Here is a 19,300-nt window from a genome sequence, read left to right as displayed (position 1 = left end):
TTTTCAGCAACATTTCTGTCTAATTTTAGTGAACCTTTTTGGTTTCGAGTTTTCAAAAACATCAATGTCTCCAGAAATTTTATAAAAGATAAAGATATATATTTCGGGAGCATCGGCTTTTCGGTGGACTCGACGTCGCGTTTGCTGAAAATTATATAATTTAAAATGTTTTACTGAACTGTCATCTTGCTGAAGTCCATATCCCTGGTTAAGTAGAATTATTCTTCTAATCCCCGTTACCATTAATATGTATGTGACTGTCAACACTCGAAATTTGGCCACCACTTGGCTTGGCGAAATTTGGCTACCAGAAATTCCACAACCTGCCATACTATGTTCGCAAGTTTTGCGTGCGTGAACGAAATTGCAGTCGAATCAAGCTAATAGTTACATTTGTCATTAATGTATGAACACGATAAACCTGTTTGCGCTATTGACGCTGATGAGCTACCAGTAGGTAGCAAATTTATTGGGAATTAATCACGTTGATTACCAGTAGAACTGCTATAGGTAGACTTTACAAGATTCATTGCTAGCAATGGGACTGCTAATTTCCTTAAGTACTTACAAAAAATGCTCTCACCCTATACCCTATTGCCTTAAAATGAATATTACTATTTGTAAAAAATAAGACTAATAGAAATAAATGTGTTCAGGACTGTCAAGCATCAGGAATGTATTTCTCTAGAAATCTATCCGATTCTAGAATAAGGGCATACGGATATGCGACCCCGGACTCCCAAACCGCTGCAGTGTCCCAGTCCTTTCCGCAACTGCATTGTCCCCCCTTTTTCCCCACATAGGTCCCTTATTCCTCTTATTTACCAATTTCCTTTACGCATTTCCAACGTTCCTTTCCTTTTTTCCCCTCAATACCTAATTCCGTAAGTGGCGAAAACCAAACAAATGCATTCCCAAAGAGAGTTGACGTCAGACAGGCGTAAAACAATAAGCCAAATCTTTTTTGCAATATGGATAAAATACATATTACGCCGACCCCAAATAATAATATAAAACCATACATAATAAAAAACCAGAGGATGACTGTACTGTAATCTCTTATTTATTTATGTCCCATTTTTGTATTCAACCGTGAAGCAGTTGTGTTTGCATGAAAAGCTGTGTTTCGGTTTGAATGAACAGTACCATAACATAACGTTATGTCCATGGTACTGCTCAATGTCTATAGGCGACGGTTACCTTTTCCGTCAATGGACCGTCATATCTTGCTTCAAACCGAAACACAGTTGTATATAAAAAAAACTTGGGATAACGATAGGAAGATGATGATGATGTTCAGGAGCAATCTCTTTTGGGATATTCATAAGTATTTATCCGGTACTATTGTTGTGAACATTTATCGGCGTATTTCCTATTATAATATACGTCGTCGTGTGTCGTGACAATTGGCATATTTAAACATGAATTTTTACCTCGATTAAAAAAATTATTCTTTTGTCTCTCTTAGGAGTAAACAAATACATCCGTCGTCCAATTTAAAAGCCTGAATAGGATCACACTAAATGTAATCCAGCACACCAACTTAGACGATGGAGAAAAGGAAACTGAGAAGGATTCTCCACTCGCAAAAGGCCCGTTCACAAGCTACCACCACTAAGTGGGGGGAAAGGGATTGTTAGCAATGAAGTTTGACAGCCCCATTGCTAACAATATGCCCTATTAGGTCGACCTCCACGTGGTTCCCCCTGGAAACCATCGTGAACAATTCTTGTGGAATTCGTCACGATGGGCTAACTGATCTGTTTCATCCTCATCTATCATCCTTCACTAGTGCCCCGCCGGTGTACACCGATAGCGCGGGTGGGGTTACAATTTCATTATCACCCATAAAAAAAAATACCACCACTAAGTCACATGTTTCGTTGCGTAAGAAAGGATTTTATATATAATACTATAATCGGTTTTCAATGATCGTGATTTCCTACTACACTATTTGTGCCACCATTATCAGGAATCTTTTTTTAGAAGATTAGAATTAGTGATACCATCACTATTCCATTAATAATAATTGATAACCCCGTCTACGCCATCCGTATACATTAGCAAAATACAAATGAAGGATAACAGGTGAGAATGAAGACAAGTACATGACAATACGTTCATCAGGAATTAATTAACTACGACAGCAATAAATTCATCAGGAATCAACCACGATAAATTCCAAAATGACCCCGAGAGCAATCTGACAGGGGATTAACAGGACATACCTAACAATCTCCCTACTATTGAAAACTAACAATTACTACTATATTAATTATAATGACTCCGAGTTATTTTATTTTTAAATTTATTTTATTTTTAGTTTATTAATTAGATAATACAGGTGCCTTGGGTGGTACCATAAATCTGTCACATAATTATGTTGAAACCTGTAAGCGGCGGTCATCAAGCACTTTCCTTCAGGTAGGAATCACCATGTTTACCATTTTCGGTAGTCTAATGATAAATTCTAGATATGCATAGATATAAATAAAATATTTTAATATTCTTGATTTTTATTGGTAGAAAATTTAATAGTATCCCCGCCTGCGCTAACGGGATACAGTGGCGGGGCACCAGTGAAGGGTGATCGATGAGGATGAAAACAAGCCATCATGATGAATTCATCAGAAATTAACCATGATAGGTTCCAGGGGGAACCGCGAGGAGGTCAACCTGGTTGGGTATATTGCTAGCAATGGGATTCTTAATCTCCATTACTAACAATCACTTTCCCCCCTAATATTCTTGATTTAGAAAACCTAGTGCAGTTTCCATGTGGTTTCGACATATAATAGGTCAATCCTTCTTTCCCCATAGGTAACTAAGGGAAATTAATGACTGAGGGAGGGACAGCAGTGACTCTCTTAAAACACAACCAAAAACCCAACTGAGGTTACAGACCTGCTTGCTAAGCGTGGCAACTACTGGCAATATCCCCTTTATGTGGAAGCAGTACAGCAGTGGACAGTTAACGAATGATAAATGGAGGATATTCGCAAAAAAACCAGTCACCGACATAACCCGAAGGATAACCAAAGTTACAATTGGATAGTCACATAGCTCGAAGGACCGGCAACCGATGGGGGAGAAAGGTTCTTGAGTGGCGACACTATACGGGCAAACGTAGTGTAGGACAACCCCCACTAGAGGGGGAAAAGGGATTGTTAATAATGGAGACTGAGAATCCCATTGCTAGCAATCGACCCAACCAGGTCGACCTCCTCGCGGTTCTCCCTGGAAATTATCATGAATAATTCCTAATGATATCATCATGACGGGCTAACTGGCCTGTTGTCATTTTCATCTATCACCCTTCACTGGTGCTCCGCCAGCGTATCCCGTTAGCGCAGGCGGAGTTACCATACCATTTTCATCCAATAAAAAAAAAGGCCACCCCCATAAGAGGGTTTCGCCAAAAGTTGCCACGTTTGGCAGGCAAGTTGGCAATAGCAGGACTGAAGGACAGCATTGAAGGACGCTACTACCCATCCTTCGACTTAATTTCCATTAGTCGCCTCTTACAACATCCATGGAAAGGCGTGGCCCATTATACCGTATACCGAGAGCAAACGGCAAACTACTTTAAAAATAAAATAATAAATTAAAAAAAATTATCCTTACTCCGTGATATAACTGATCAATTGGTAGTTGATCAATTACCGACTGGTGAGGTTTGACGATTAATTTAAATTGATAAAAAAAAGGAAAAATTATAAACTGTACATGAAAATTTCTCATACTACAATTATTATATTCCATTGCCATCTTGAAACCCTATTGCTGAATATAAAAATCGCGATTAAAAAACAGGGGTTGATCGTAAGAGCGTGAAAATTTGAAGTCGTTTGGTATTTTTAAATGCTTAATCATAATAAAACAGAAATAAAAAATTTTGTCAAAAAAAAATTAGGTATAAATAATTAGGATCACCCTTATCATTGAGGGGTATGAATAATAGATGTCGGCCGATTCTCAGACCTACCCAATATAAGGGTTCAGGTTAGTGAGAATTTCCAAAGAATTTCCAAAAAGAGGTTCCAATAATATGCGATTTGATAATAGTATTGTAATAAGTTACTATAATACTTTTATCGTTTGTACTTTTGGAGTGCTTTGATACATATCGGCCTTTAACTTTCCACTGCTGAACAAAAGCTTACCCCTTGGGTGGTTTTGCCAGTAGTTGCCACGCTTGACAGGCGGATTGGCAACCGCAGTTAGGCTTTGAAGATATTTTAAGCGGGACGGTGCTGCCCACTCCTCGTCCTCCCTTGGTCGCCTCTTACGACACCCATGGGAAACGAAGGGGTGGCCTATTCTATGCCGGGACCACACGGCGATTAGGTACTTATAGATACAAATAAACTCATTTCATTTCCCAACAGATTTATTTCATGTAATTGTATAAAAAACTTGATAACAAAAACAAATGCAAAATATTAAATAAAAATATGTAAGAGCACCAAAAGTTGTGTTCAAAAACGATATAGCAAAAGTTATGCTTACATTATAATTGTGATGATTTTTACTTAATAATAACTAATATATCCTAATACCATAAATAAATAGACAATTTTTAATGAGTCGGACGGTTATTCATTTGAATACATTCGACTATTCCAGAATCAAACTAGGCCATAGATAACACAACCTCACATTTGAAAGTCAAATATCGTGAATTACTATCTCTCATATGACAAATACGCAGCACAACCAAAGACAATTGTATCTGAAACACCCTGCGTTCCGCTCATTAAAAAAATAAATTTATATAATCATCGACAAGCACAGTGAATTTTTGTCTTTGTTGATCAGATATTAAGGTTGTAAATTAGTTGTTGGTAATTTCACGTTTGCTTTGTCGGACAATTATGCGATGAACTTAGATCTATTTACTGGAGGCCGATTGAGGAGACGAGGCTCTCCACTTTGGCGATGTAGGCCTTCTGTGCGTCCTCCTTTGATGTGCCCTTCTTCGAGGTCCACGCCTCGAACTTCGCTTTGCCCTTGAGATCTAACATTCCGGGTTTGTCTGGAAAAAGGAAAAAATATATAATGAAGTAGTAAACAAAAACTAAAAAATGTCCCCTAAATTTACCTATATAGGACATATGTAAATTGTAAATGCAAGGGATTGTTAATAATAAGGACTAACAATTGCCTCATTGCTAGAATTATAGTTAAATCAACCTCCACGCGAGCCCGCGATTAATTCTTTTTTTTTTGTCATAATAGGTGTAGGTATAAACAAAAATAAATCTTTAAATATATTGCCAAGTGTAAAACTAGTGAATGGTCTACTACTAATATTGACGTAATAGAGATTTTTTTTTATACAGCTTAGAATGTCAAACAAGCTGACGGCCCACCTGATGGAAAGTGGTAACCCTCGCCTATAGATATGAGCAGTACCATGGACATAACAGAGTATACTATTTTGCCCATAATACCCCCCATGTGTTGCCATTGAGGACTATCTCACTGAGACTGACGGACTGAGAGATTATTGTTCAATTATTCTTTAAACTCCGAGAAAATCTATGCAAAAAAGAAATTACAAAAACGTAAAAATCACATATTTTTCACATACAAAGTGTTCCTAACTACCAATTTAAATTTTTCAAACTCCTACGCAGATCTGTATAAATTACGGATGAAACAATTGTGTCCCCATTTATAAAGAAGTAATAGTAACTTATGAGCCAACGGCTGTATGAGCCATGCTCTTTGCCTGTCCAAATTAAATCAATTTAGAAACGACAACAAATAATGACATAAAATACGTTTTTTGACGGAATGACATCTGGCGGGTCACCTAGTTTTTAATACAAATAAGTAAATTGAACTAAATGTCTTTATACCGGTATGCGATGTTCAATAGAACGAAATAGTATGTCGGGCGTATCGAGTATTCCACTAAAAATAAGTGGCTAATACACTCGTACACGGTTGACTGGTAACCCGTATGCGCAAAGAAATATATGCGCATTGAAACTTGAACGAATAAAGATTTTGTTGCACAAAAAACCGACTTCAATCTTGACTTAAGTAAGAAACCGAAGTATTAATCCTTACAATTGAAGGAAACCAAATACACTTTAGAATTTATAAATATATCTTGCTGTTATAATGTTGACATAAAAGAAAAAAAATTTTGTTCGCTAATTTAGAAACATTTATTTATTTATTTAACTCTTTATTGCACCAAAAACAAAAATATCCAATGACAATTTGTTGGGGAGTATCACAACCGCAGTTTGGCTTTGATGACATTTTAAAAAGGACACTGCTGCGCATCCCAGGACCATCGACCTAAGAGAGTATATTCCTAGATATGGAAACTAGAATCCGCATTAATGGTAATCTTTCCACTTTGTGACCAGGCATTGATCAGACAACCAAAGATTTTCTACCAAACAGAGGTGTAACTGGGGCAAAAACATATAGTAAAAAAGAAGCCCAAGTTGTGATTCTAATAACATATCTATTATATATCTAAAGTTATAGATAAAATTACTATAAATAAATATCACAACTGAACCTTAAGATATCGACAGATAAAAGATAAAAATACGTCCGTATCGAAGATAATAATAAACAAACACGATTAATAGTGGAATGTTTTTAATATTGTTTCATACAAAAATAGTTTACTCTATTTGATAATGATTAATACTTGGCGTTATCACTGTCGATATAAAGATTTATATAAGCGCGACTTTTCGTTTACGGAATACTGGGAAATCTTACTAATATAACTAAAACTAAACATTGTCTCACAAAACAAATTGACTTCAATTGTGATAAAACCAGTTTATGTTGATTTAACCCTTCTTTATATATTTCTTATTTCTTTATATCTTTTAGTATAGGGAGATAAAGGATATGGCCTGGGATAGAGCTGGCTGGAGGAAGATGCATGAATTAGTTGCACCGACAAGAGGAAACTCTTAAATGAAAATGAATGAAGCCTTCTTTGCATACTGGTGGAAATTTCCATCATAACATTGAATGCCTAAAACTTATATAAAAGACCAAGTTCACTTGAAGTTGATTGTGTCTGGATAACTTTTTAATGTCCTTTGCAGAAAAAAAAACATAGCTGTCAAATTTATTATTTTAACCATTTTTCCTTTAATTTTAAACATAAATTATATCACTTTGATTGTAGAACTTTGATTTCATCAATAAAAAAATCATGCAAAGAAGGGGTTAAAACCTAAAATGATTTTGATAAAATTTCTATTGGACCAATCTGTAAGTATATCCATATTGGTTATTAACTGACAGGTAAGAAATATAAAAATATACAACCGAAATGAGAACCTCGATATAAAGAAACATATGAATGTATATGTGGATATGTATGTATGCATGTGTATATATCTTCTATCTATCTATACTTATAATAAATCTGTAGAGAGGTCAATTCTGTACATGAAATATATTTCCAAAGTAACTATCAGGTAGTGATTAGTGATGGATACTGATGCCAAAAATGCAATCAGTAAAATTTTTGTCTCTCTGTCTGTATGTTCGTTATAGAAACAAAAACTACTCGACGGATTTTAACGAAACTTGGTACAATTATTCTTCATACTCTTGGGCAGGTTATAGTATACTTTTCATCACGCTACGATCAATAAGAGCAGAGCAGTGAAGGGAAATGTGTCTGTTATATCAAAACCACTGAACCGTGAGGAAGGAGATAGGCTACTTATTTTACGAAAAATGACAGAAACGCGGACGAAGTCGCGGGGAACAGCTAGTATAAATATATAATAATGAGTAGGGATATATATTTACATTCATACATCTTCATATTTAGAAATGATAGAATTTTCATCGTGCCTCCGATCAAACTGTTTATACTTACTCCTCTCCATCCAAAGGTTGCCCGGAAGAGATCGCTTTTAGCGATAAGGTCGCATAAATTTTTAACGATGAATGAATAGAATGACATTTGTTACTCTTTCACGCAAAAACTACTAAACGGATTTGAATGAAATTTAGTACATAGATTGTATTCTACCTTTACATACAGGTTACACATTGTAGCGAACTCTTTGCTACATTTTTATATTCTTATTGTCATTCGAAATTTATATATTTTTTTGACATATTGTTTTTACATATTGTTTAAAAATATATTTTGCTAATGGCTGTCTCCTCATTTTTTCTGTAGTTTTCCATTCTAAAATCCTCTCATTGCATATTAAAAGTATTATCTCCGTTTCATTTGGTCCCTAGTTTTTAATATATAGAATTAATAAGATTTAGACAAGACAAACAACTCACTGGCTGGGTCCGCATCTCCCACTGTGGCCTGTTTGAACAAGGCATACAACTCCAGGAGATCCTTATCGCTGGGGAGGGACTTCAGCTTCTTAACGTTAGCGGCAGCTTGGTCGAATTGCTGGAAAACCAATAAAAAGCCCTACATTAATTTCCATTCCCATAGTACTCTCATGCTTTGTAACTTCCATTAGATAGTACACGTATTATGCATCTGTTGCATCTTAACCAATCAAAAGTACTATCGACTAGCAAAATCAGTCAAAACTACTTCTGATCGTATGCTTTGGTCAATAATACAAATATACTAAAATAACAGTTAAAAGTACCAGGGGGAGACTGTACAAAAGTCGATTGCTTGGGTACGTCTCTCCCATTCGTGTTTCAACCGTGAAGCAGTTGTGTTTGCATGGCTGCGTTTCGGTTTGAAGGGGATATGGCGTGAATTTACAGGGTACAGAGGAATAACATCAGAGTCCTCAGGAATGGCAACGCATGGGGGTATCATGGGCGAAACAGTATACTCTGTTATGTCCATGGTACTGCTCATGTCTATAGGCGACGGTTGCCACTTTACATCAGGTGGGCCGTCAGCTTGTTTGCCATTCTAAGTTGTATAAAAAAAACCTCGATAATTCAAAATAATTTAAAGTTGTTTAGAAATCCTCACTAATATTAAAAATGTGAGAGTTTGTTTGTTTAGTTTTTTATCTCATAGCACCTTAAGGGTTTAATCAAACGCTATGAAATCCAGTATACAGATACCATACGGGATGGAGAAAGACATAGATTACTTGTACCGATCAATAACCATATCTAAGTAACACGAACGAAGTCGCGGGTAAAAGCTAGTTTAACGTCATTAAAAACCATGACCAGATGATTTAAATAATGAGTCACTTATCAATTAAACAGATAAATATAACGTATTTTAAACAAAAAAAATGTTTTTTTCCTTTTATTTGAGTTTGAGCAGTAAATATTTAAAAGTGCTCGAGGAAGCAGGTTTACGTATTTCTGTTATTTAGCAAAAAATAGTACTCGCCCGTGATAAAATTTGGAAATAAACAAATACATAATTATATACAGACTAGCGACCCGCCCCGGCTCCGCTTGGTTTTTTTTTTAAGTAAAATACCATGTTACTCGCATACATTTTAAAGTTTGTTAAGTATCTTTTTAGTTTATTTAAAAAATCAAATCATTCCTATGTACCTATAATCAGACAGATTTTTTTTGATGGGTAAAAATGGTATGGTAACCCCGCCTGCGCTAACAGGATACGCTGGCGGTGCACCAGTGAAGGGTGATAGGTGAGAATGAAAACAGGCCAGTTAACCTATCATGATGAATTTATCATGATGAATTCATCAGGAATTAACCATGATAGTTTCCAGGGGGAACCGCGAGGAGGTCGACCTGGTTGGGTATATTGCTAGCAATGGGATTCTCAATCTCCATTACCAACAATCCCTTTTCCCCTTATAATCAGACAGATTAGTAGAAGTATAGATAACTGCAATTAATAAAAAGTTACCTACATCATCACTTTCCTGGTGTCTGATGGCCCACCATCAGGTGGACCGTCAGCTTGTTTGCCATTCTGAGTTGCATAAAAAATAAAATAAAAATTATAACCCATTTTATCTCAGTTAACCAATAAATTTACACTAATTTTAATAAAAATACAAACAAAAATATTTCTTAGAATTTTTTTTATATACCTACACCTATAAGGTGAACAAGTCTATTTAGAAAATTATTTTTAAAAAACAAGCTTTTACTCTTCATTATCAACTCTGAACAGCACGTAAAGTTACAATAAAATTTTTGTCAAGACAAATCAAACGAGCCCAAACACGACCCATTTATCATATATAGTTTTTTTTAATGGATGATAACGGAATGATAACCCCACCCGTGCTATCGGTATACACCGGCGAGGCACCAGTGAAGGATGATAGGTGAGGATGAAGTAGGTCAGTTAGCCCATCGTGACGAATTCAACAAGAATTGTTCACGATGGTTTCCAGGGGGAACCCCGTGGAGGTCGACCTAATAAGGTATATTGCTAGCAATGGGGCTGTCAAACTCCATTGCTAACAATCCCTTTCCCCCTATCATGTATAGTTGACGAGTTCCTATGGCCATCTAAGGCGTCAGCATGCCATCAAAATCATCAGATGAATAGATAGCAAATTTTAATAAGAAAAACTGAAACTACAGCAAATAAAAGCTTGTAAATGTTAACGAACTGTATTGGACATTCATGGACATAACAGAGTCAACTGTGTCGCCCATGAAACACTTCATGCGTTGCCATACCTCAAGGTTACGGTAATTTCTGAAGGTAGCATAACTAAGGTGTGATACCTCTGCGCAAATTGAAAAAAAATAAAATCGTAATATTATACGTGAAAAAAAAAACAGATTATATAGAGTAAAAAAAAAAGATCAGACGCATATTTTTAATAGAGCATATATCAAAAGAAAACTATACGTGATACCACCTAACGGACAAAAAAGTACACCAAAGATTGTCCCTCATCATACCATTCGTGTTTCTACCGTGATGCAGTTGTGTTTGCATGGCTGTGTTTCGGTTTGAAGGGTGGGATATTGCGTGAATTTACAGGGTACAGAGGAATAACACCTGAGTCCTCAGGAATGGCAACGCATGGGGGTATCATGGCCGAAACAGTATACTCTGTTATGTCCATGGTACTGCTTATGTCTATAAGCGACGGTTACCACTTTCCATCAGGTGGGCCGTCAGCTCGTTTGCCATTCTAAATTGTATAAAAAAAAACCATCAAACTAGTGGCGGAATATTTTAAACGTTATGAAATAAATGTAAATTTGTATGTTTACAATTGTTACCGTTTTCGGTATGTGAAAGCGGTTGTTTATATGCGGAACTGGATTTTTCCATAGTTTACGCCACTTTTTTCTCTAACCCGTTACGATATAGTCGACTATCGAGCGAGCAAGAAAGGGCAATAAACGTTAAACAGAAATCTCGTTCAGAAATTTCTCTTGGTTAAGATAATTGCAGCATTTTACCGGTGTGCTGAATCTTTACTAATATTATAAATGTTAAAGTGAGTTTGTTTGTTACCTGAGAGCGTTTTAACGGCTTAAACTAACCACTATGAAATTTGGTATTGGTCAGTAAACATATCGCTGTCACGCGGACAAAGTCGCACGTAAAAGCTAGTATTGTGGCTGTTGAATTATTTTATTGCTACTTTATAGTAATATTTTCGAGTTTAAAATTATATATATATATATATATATATATATATATATATATATATATATACAATAGAATTTGGAACAAAAACAACTCGGCTTCGACTGTGTTATGATTATTAACTATTATTGGTTTGCATAAAAAAATATATTCCTAATATTTCTATTAAATTGATAAAACATACATAAAACTAAAAATCACTTTTATTCAAATAATAAAATAGACTTGTATACAAGTTACTTCAAACTATCGTTCTTTATGATTCTACTACTGGGTTTAAAATGTTGTATGCTGTACAAGCGGTCGCTAAGTTCAAAAATTGCTAATCAAAAAAACAATGCCATCTTTATATTCTTTTGCCTCATGTCCTAAATTATCACGTAAGATAGTCTTAATAAGCGAGCATCATGATTCATCATCATTCTTCTTAGTATCATCATATCAGCCTTTAACTGTCCACTGCTGAACATAAGCCTCCCCTTTGGAGGATTTTGCCAGTAGTTGCCACATTTAACAGGCGGTTTGGAGGGGGAAAAGGATGAAAAAGGAAATGGAGTTTGACAGCCCCATTGCTAGCAATATACCTTATTAGGTCGACCTCCACGTAGTTCCCTTCTTTGTAGTTAGTTTTTTTATTGACTTGTCTGTTACTGAATTGACATCTTAAAAAAAAAAGTTTTGTTATTAAAAACAACACTTGATTCCTATTACTATTTATTTTTTAAATTAAAAATAAAAACATTCAGGTTTTAAAATTCAGCACAAAAGAATGATATAAAACAGTTCAATAGTTAAAATAGGTATATGAAAAGTTTAACATTTTTATGAATAAGGGGAGTTAGGATTTCTGTAAACTATTCGAGTCGTGACCTGAAGTTTTTGAGACATGGCATGACACAACGTTGTTTGTCAATTTCGAATGACATGTAAAAATGTAAATTCTTAGTTCAATGTTGTACAAAGTTAAATTGAAAATTGTATTGTTCATATGAGTAATATTATATAAAAAGCTGAAATGCGACATACCTACATAATAACATAGCCTAGTAGATAAACATTTTCGAGAATATTAGGTTATATGATATGATATTTCGAATAATATGCATTTATTCGGTTACTTTTTTATGTCTTTTTTTTTTATATTTTATATTACTAACAATCCCTTTCCTCCCAGGCCAAGACGGATTTTTTAAGACAGTGAAGTTACAGGGTTTGGGACCCTGTAATTCACTATCTTCACGACAATGAAGCTGGCTGCTTTTCTTTCAATCCAAAACATAACCATGTATGTATGTACACAAAGTTTGACAGGATCCAGCGTATACCAATAGCTCAGGCAGGGTTAACATTCCAATCGCACCTATTATAAAAAAACACAAATACGATAGGAAAACACGTGTGAGACAGAGGTGCCCGAGCAGACGACTTTTGTAGTCCGCTTCCAGTGCTTTACAAGTATTCTGACTTTCACGTAATTTCTAAATATAGCTCTATAATTACACATGCTAAGCAGTAATTATCGGCATGTTTACCCACATTTTCAATGCCAGGCCTGTTGTGTTATCGGTAATTGGCGGCATTGTCGCTAGCGCTATTTTCTATAGTAAATAGATAATATTTGAGATTAGAAAACACGAGAACAATTTTTTTTTATACAACTTAGAATGGCAAACAAGCTGACGGCCCACCTGATGGAAAGTGGTAACCGTCGCCTATAGACATGAGCAGTACCAATACCATGGACATAACAGAGCATACTGTTTCGCCCATGATACGTTGATGCGTTGCCATTCCTAAGGATTCAGGTGATTTCCTCTGTATCCTGTAAATTCACGCCATATCCCACCGTTTAAACCGAAACACAGCCATGCAAACATAACTGCTTCACGGTAGAAACACGAATTCCTAGGAAATTTAGGAATTCCATAGGTACCCAAGCAATCGACTTTTGTACACGAAAAAAAAATCAACTTCATTAGCTGTTCATTTTAAAAGTTTTAAAAGTAATAATTGATAGGAAAATTATTATAAATAAACTAGTTGACCCATCAAACGCTATTTTGGCCCGTAGCGCCATCTACTGGATCAATTTTTTTTCATCGAAATCATAACTAATATAAATAGAAGATCACGCTTCACGTTCTGCGTTAAGAAGCATTGTTCCCGTGAGCCGGGGGTAGTGCCCCCGGAGTTGAAGACGGGGTAAAGGGGTCCGCCCCGAGGCCCCCCCTTACCCCCTAATCAGGAGGATTAGAGGACCTATCGTCGTCATACCTATACTATCTCTCGAGTTGGAACAAACAATACACATATATATACAAAAATTTATTAAAATCAAATGACCGACTGTAGCATGAACGAACATCATAACACGGACTTTTTTTATATTAAAAAAAAAACTATTATTACTATTGGCACAATTTAAATAACACCTTACACTATTAGTTGATTGACGCAAAAAATAAATAAAAAGTTTGAAAATCGAACTCAATTTTTCTTTTTTGTTTGTCCTGATACCTACTGATTACGACCAGTTCTTATTTATCTCATTTTATTTTTGGATTAAATTCGTTATTTATTAAAGACGCCTTAAGAATCATCATCATCATCATATCAGCCCTTAACCGTCCACTGCTGAACATAAGTCTCCCCTTTGGGGGGTTTTGCGATTAGTTACCACGCTTGGCAGACGGATTGGTAACCGCTGTCAGGTTTTAGAGATGTTTTAAGAGAGACGCTGCTGCCCTTCCCTCGCCGTTCCTTAGTCGTCTTTTACGACACCTACGTTAATGAAAGGGGGTGGCCTATTCTGTGCCGGGATCACACGGCCATAAGACCTTAAGAATATCAGACAGAAATGTACATTTGTTTTAATAAAATAATCTACTTAATAAATTTATTATGCTGAGATTCGTTCCATGTAGAAAATGTTTTTATAAATACACTTCATTCTGAATTCACATACAAGTCCAAAGGTCATGGACAGGCAGCCTGTGTGTGTTAAGAGACAATTCACACCTTTGTAGCTCTCATTGGGTTATGTACACAATATATTAAGCAGCCTTGGTTTTATGAAATACTAGCTGTGTCCCATGTGTTAAAGTATCCTTTGGGCTAAATTTGAATATAACCGACCCATTACCAAATTTCATTAAATTCTGTTCAGTAATTTTTTCATGAAAGAAACATCTTTCCATCATTATAAACTTTCGCTTTGATCATATTAATAAGGTTAATTCTACATTGTCCTCATAATTGGGGTAATATATTGATTGATCAGAATAAAAAGCAGCCTATGTCTTCCTTGTGCCATATTATCCTGGCATAGAATGGACCACCCCTTCCTCTCTCATGGGTGTCGTAAAACTTGAATAAGGGAAGTTATTTGTTAAAGGATAGACAGTAATGTCCCTCTTAAAACACCACTAAAGCCTAACCTCAGTTGCTAACCTACCTGCCAAGCATGGCAAGTACTGGCAACACTTCCCTTATGAAAGAAGCTTATGTGTGAGCAGTTGAGTAAGAGTGAACAGTTAATGACTAATAAGTCCAATATGTCTTCCATATGAATCCTATAATTAGTATTTTATTAATACAAGATATCGTCAACTAGTATATATAGTTCATAAAATATTATGATATTTGATGAAAATGAAATGGCTGCTGTCGTAAATTATAAGTAATTTAGGAAAGAATTGTTTACGAATGTTCATATGTTTCGTAAAAGATCTCAAGTATTGTAATTTTTGACATTTTTTTTATAACATCTCTTGTCTCACACTTTTGTATTCCACATAAGTTGACTGAATAAATGATCGTGATTAAGCACTCAAGTTCTTTGTAATTTTGAATTGAAACACTATTGAGAACGCAAGAAAATATATAACAGTTGCTTAGTATTAAAGGATAACTAACATTATAAATGTGATAATTTATTTGTTTATTCTTAGTTGCATAAAAAAAATTATACCATAAATTATCATTCCAAAATCATTTGTAATATAAAATACATGCATAACTAGCTAAGGAGCAAACATTGTTTTACCCTCTACAACTACCTATTGGATTATATTTTCTTATTTAAAAAATATTAATGATAATAATAAATAATGTTTATTTGTTAGCTCCAGTCACACACATATAAAATCTTAAAAATAAATCAAATTTCCACAACAATATCATGGAAAAAAAATATAAAAATGTGTACCACACTGACACAAAATGGCCACAACTCACTGACAACAAAAAAAATATACAACACTGATATTGTATCTCGTTGAGTGGAGAAAACAATACATATTTACAATATTTTATTAAAAATGGTTGAGGAGTTTTATGGATTAGCATAAGTGATTATTGTGATAGGATTTTTTTATTAAGGTTATAATAATTAACAGTATAATAAATCTATTAAAATATATTATCTTTATAACACTGTTTTTATTATCATATATTTTAATATTAATTATATATAATTGTGTTAATTTTTTATGTGTAAATTGTAATTATTTAAAAACAAATTTATATATTGTCTAGATAGATCTATTTCCTAATACTCATAGAATAATAAATAAAATATATGTTATTCTACATATATATATAAACAAGAGTAATCTTCATTATCTTACTAATCTAGATATCTTTAGTAAACATGTAAGTAATGTGACTCAGTGTGAAGATGTTTTTTTGCCAATCATTTTGAGTCAAAGATCTTAAATGCATAAACTGCCTAGTCATCAAGTTATAATGTTACTTTACATTAAAAGTATATATATTTTTTTTGGAATTAACTTTTTCATAAAGCACAAGACAAAATATCAGAATTATGTGCCTAAAGATATACTAGACTAAAAACTGAACTCTGAAGTTTGATAAGAAAATGCTCATAAGGAAATAATAATTTTGTCTAAATATCTGGCTTCTTCAATACTTCATCTGAAGATGTTGTTTATTATAGCTTATACCATAATTTTTCAATAAAATTTAAGTAACCAAACCAATTAACAAAATAATACTTATCAGTGATCTAAGAATTTACAATTAAAAAATTGTTTCTAAAACATATTTTTTTAAAAAATTGATAACGTTTATCTGGTTTAAAAAACTCAAGAAAAGATATTTTGAAAATGTAAATTTGACAAATGAAATATTGAAGATTATGACAATAATTGATTAGAAAAATAAAATTCGTTTATCTTTTTGAAGACTAGGCAGCATGGTCTCCGACCTTAGCCTGTTCCAAACGGAACAAACGTACTAAAAAAAAAAAATGATAACGTTTATTTGAACGACTATGCCAACCTCATGGGTTAAAAAAATATATTTATGAACTTTGGACTTAAAATCTTAAGAGTAAAATCTTCCTTAAGTATAATAATTTTATAACTCACCTCCTGTAGAGACATGTTGTGTATTGTGGATTAAGGAACCTAGAACACAAAAATACAATTGTTTAAAATTAAAATTACAACTTGAGCTTACTATTTGACGTAGGAGTCTATCACAATATATCCAAGAAGTTTCAAGTTAACTTGAGAATGCTCGAAAAACCTGATGAGCTAAACTATGAAACTCAACAAATGCACTTTATGCAACAAGCTAAGACAACAAGACAGAAATATTTTAAAAGTTTCGTTTTTTTAATACGCCGGCACTTACTTTAAAAAAAGAATAGTGATCACTAGTGTACTTCGCGAGTACTTGTTGACGACTAATCTCACCCGAAACCTGACTGACGTAGTTATAACGACAGAAATGATTAATCAAGGTGTGAATAATCTTTCGATTTTCACGCACACTGAGATCACTACCAAATTAACAATTATTATACATATACGGTTGAAATAAATAAAAATAATACAAAATAACAATGCTTCTAATAATACTACCTAATTTTACTACAGTAAACAGGGTTGCCAGTAGTAATGATCTATTTATGCCGGTAAACTCCTGAACATATAGATACAAAATTGTCCAGTAACATGTAATCGCTACCTATCTGAAATTGGCTCACATAACTTGAATGAATATTTTGTTCAAGAAGGATATTTCAGTTTTTTGCTATGAATTTAAGTACATTACTTATATAAATCTCCTGTTCTGCGGTAATAAAATACATATCCTAAATATATATAAATACAGAATTTATATATAACAAATATATATAAATTCTGTACGAAAAGAATACTGAGAATGTCGAAAATTATTACCTTTGGCAACTCTGATGGTGTCGAACCAATTATGACATTTAACTTGACAGTTGACACCAAGGTACTTATTTCACATTCAATAATATGGCAGTGGAATCTTAAAAAAAGCTAATACCACCTATCCAGCAGCCATGTTGCTGGAGAGAATTGGTAAAAATGCATTCTTCTATCACAACTATTAAATTATGAACCAATGAAATAAATAAAGATTTTATTAGCATTATCTACATACAAAATTTGATACCACATGATACGGCGCGGCCGGCATTGGTTTAGACTCATTTTTAGACCCTCTAGCTAACGAATCAAATAAAATACGGTATATAAATTTCACATTTTTTGTTTCGCGTGCCGGTTATGTGCGTATGTCAGAGAGGTTGATGGCCCACGAGACCTTGGGAGTTACAAAGGCTAATCGTCCATTCTATGGCTGCGCGTAGATTGCAATGACCATCCCACATCTATGCGTATATTATTTTGTAACATGAAACCGACCCAACTTATTGAGCACGTCCAAATGGTTATATTTGCTTGAGCTTTCCTTCCGTCAAGTCGTGATTGTTGGCGAATTTAACCCATTATGTAAATGGCTTTATAATCTAAGTACAACCGACTATGCGGGAAGATCTGTTCAAACTTTGCTTTGGCTTATGGTCTGACACAGCTCTTACGCGATCCCTGATGTGTTGGACCATTCACCTTCACTGCTGGACCTTCTGCTGACCACCCAATAGACAACTATGTGATCTCCGTCGAAGCCCCGCTTGTTATCGTCGGATCACTGTTTGGTGCGGAGCGAAGTGCCTCTTACGAGTCCGACTCCACCTCGTTCTACGGGTAGACGTCGCATTTGGTACTACAGGTCGGCAGATTGGGATGAGATGCGGATTTTTTTCGCATCTTACCCATGGAGGCAGGTTTGCTTCACACTGGATGATCCCGACGCCATTGCCGATTCCATTGCTGATGTGGTGCTTCAGGGAATGGAATTATTTATTTCTAACTCTGTTGTCGGCGGGAAATAGCCCTGGTATGGACGTCGCCTCCTGTAGAACAGCATTCGTCTGAAACAGGAGTGCTTCCTAACCTGGGCTAAAGGTTACTAAAGATCCCTAACACCAGTGCTCTTAAAAAGAAGTATAACTCTGCCTAGGTCCTTCAAAAGAGTTATAGCCACAGCGAAGTCAGAGCATATTAGTAGAATTGGCAAGAGATTGGCTAGTTTGCCCTCTGGGACTAGAGCTATCTGGTCTCATGCCAAAGCTGCACAAGGGAATCTGTAAGTCATCTTTTCCACCTTTGACAGGAGAAATGACTCGTTGGCCCAGAACGCTAAAGAAAAGGCCGATCTTCTTGGATCCATCTTTGCGTCAAACTCGACATTGTAGGAGCTCTATGCCTGACATTAAATTCACGCATAGCTCAGTGCGTAGAGCACTTTTCTCCCTCGAAATCCATAAGTCGAGTGGGCCTGATGGTATTCCTCCAATTGTGCTGACGTGCGCACCATGAAGGTGGAAGGTATTTTATATATTTCGGC

General features: G+C 35.0%; 1 protein-coding gene across 1 annotated transcript; it reads right to left on the bottom strand.

Moving 5' to 3' along the window:
• Positions 1-4,372: 4,372 nt before the first annotated feature.
• LOC113515269 (acyl-CoA-binding protein homolog) lies at positions 4,373-17,454 on the bottom strand. Its single transcript, XM_052898480.1, has 4 exons — positions 17,210-17,454; positions 16,942-16,980; positions 8,302-8,419; positions 4,373-5,035 (listed from the first exon to the last, which is right to left on the bottom strand). Exons 2-4 carry the CDS (start codon positions 16,954-16,956, stop codon positions 4,896-4,898), a joined length of 273 nt encoding a protein of 90 aa, XP_052754440.1. The 5' UTR covers positions 16,957-16,980; positions 17,210-17,454; the 3' UTR covers positions 4,373-4,895.
• Positions 17,455-19,300: the final 1,846 nt, after the last annotated feature.

This window comes from Galleria mellonella, unplaced genomic scaffold (assembly GCF_026898425.1).
Source record: "Galleria mellonella isolate WM207_F2 unplaced genomic scaffold, CSIRO_AGI_GalMel_v1 utg103, whole genome shotgun sequence".
NCBI lineage: Eukaryota > Metazoa > Arthropoda > Insecta > Lepidoptera > Pyralidae > Galleria > Galleria mellonella.
Note: the sequence above shows the minus strand (reverse complement) of the source record. Positions and strands in the feature narration are given on the sequence as shown.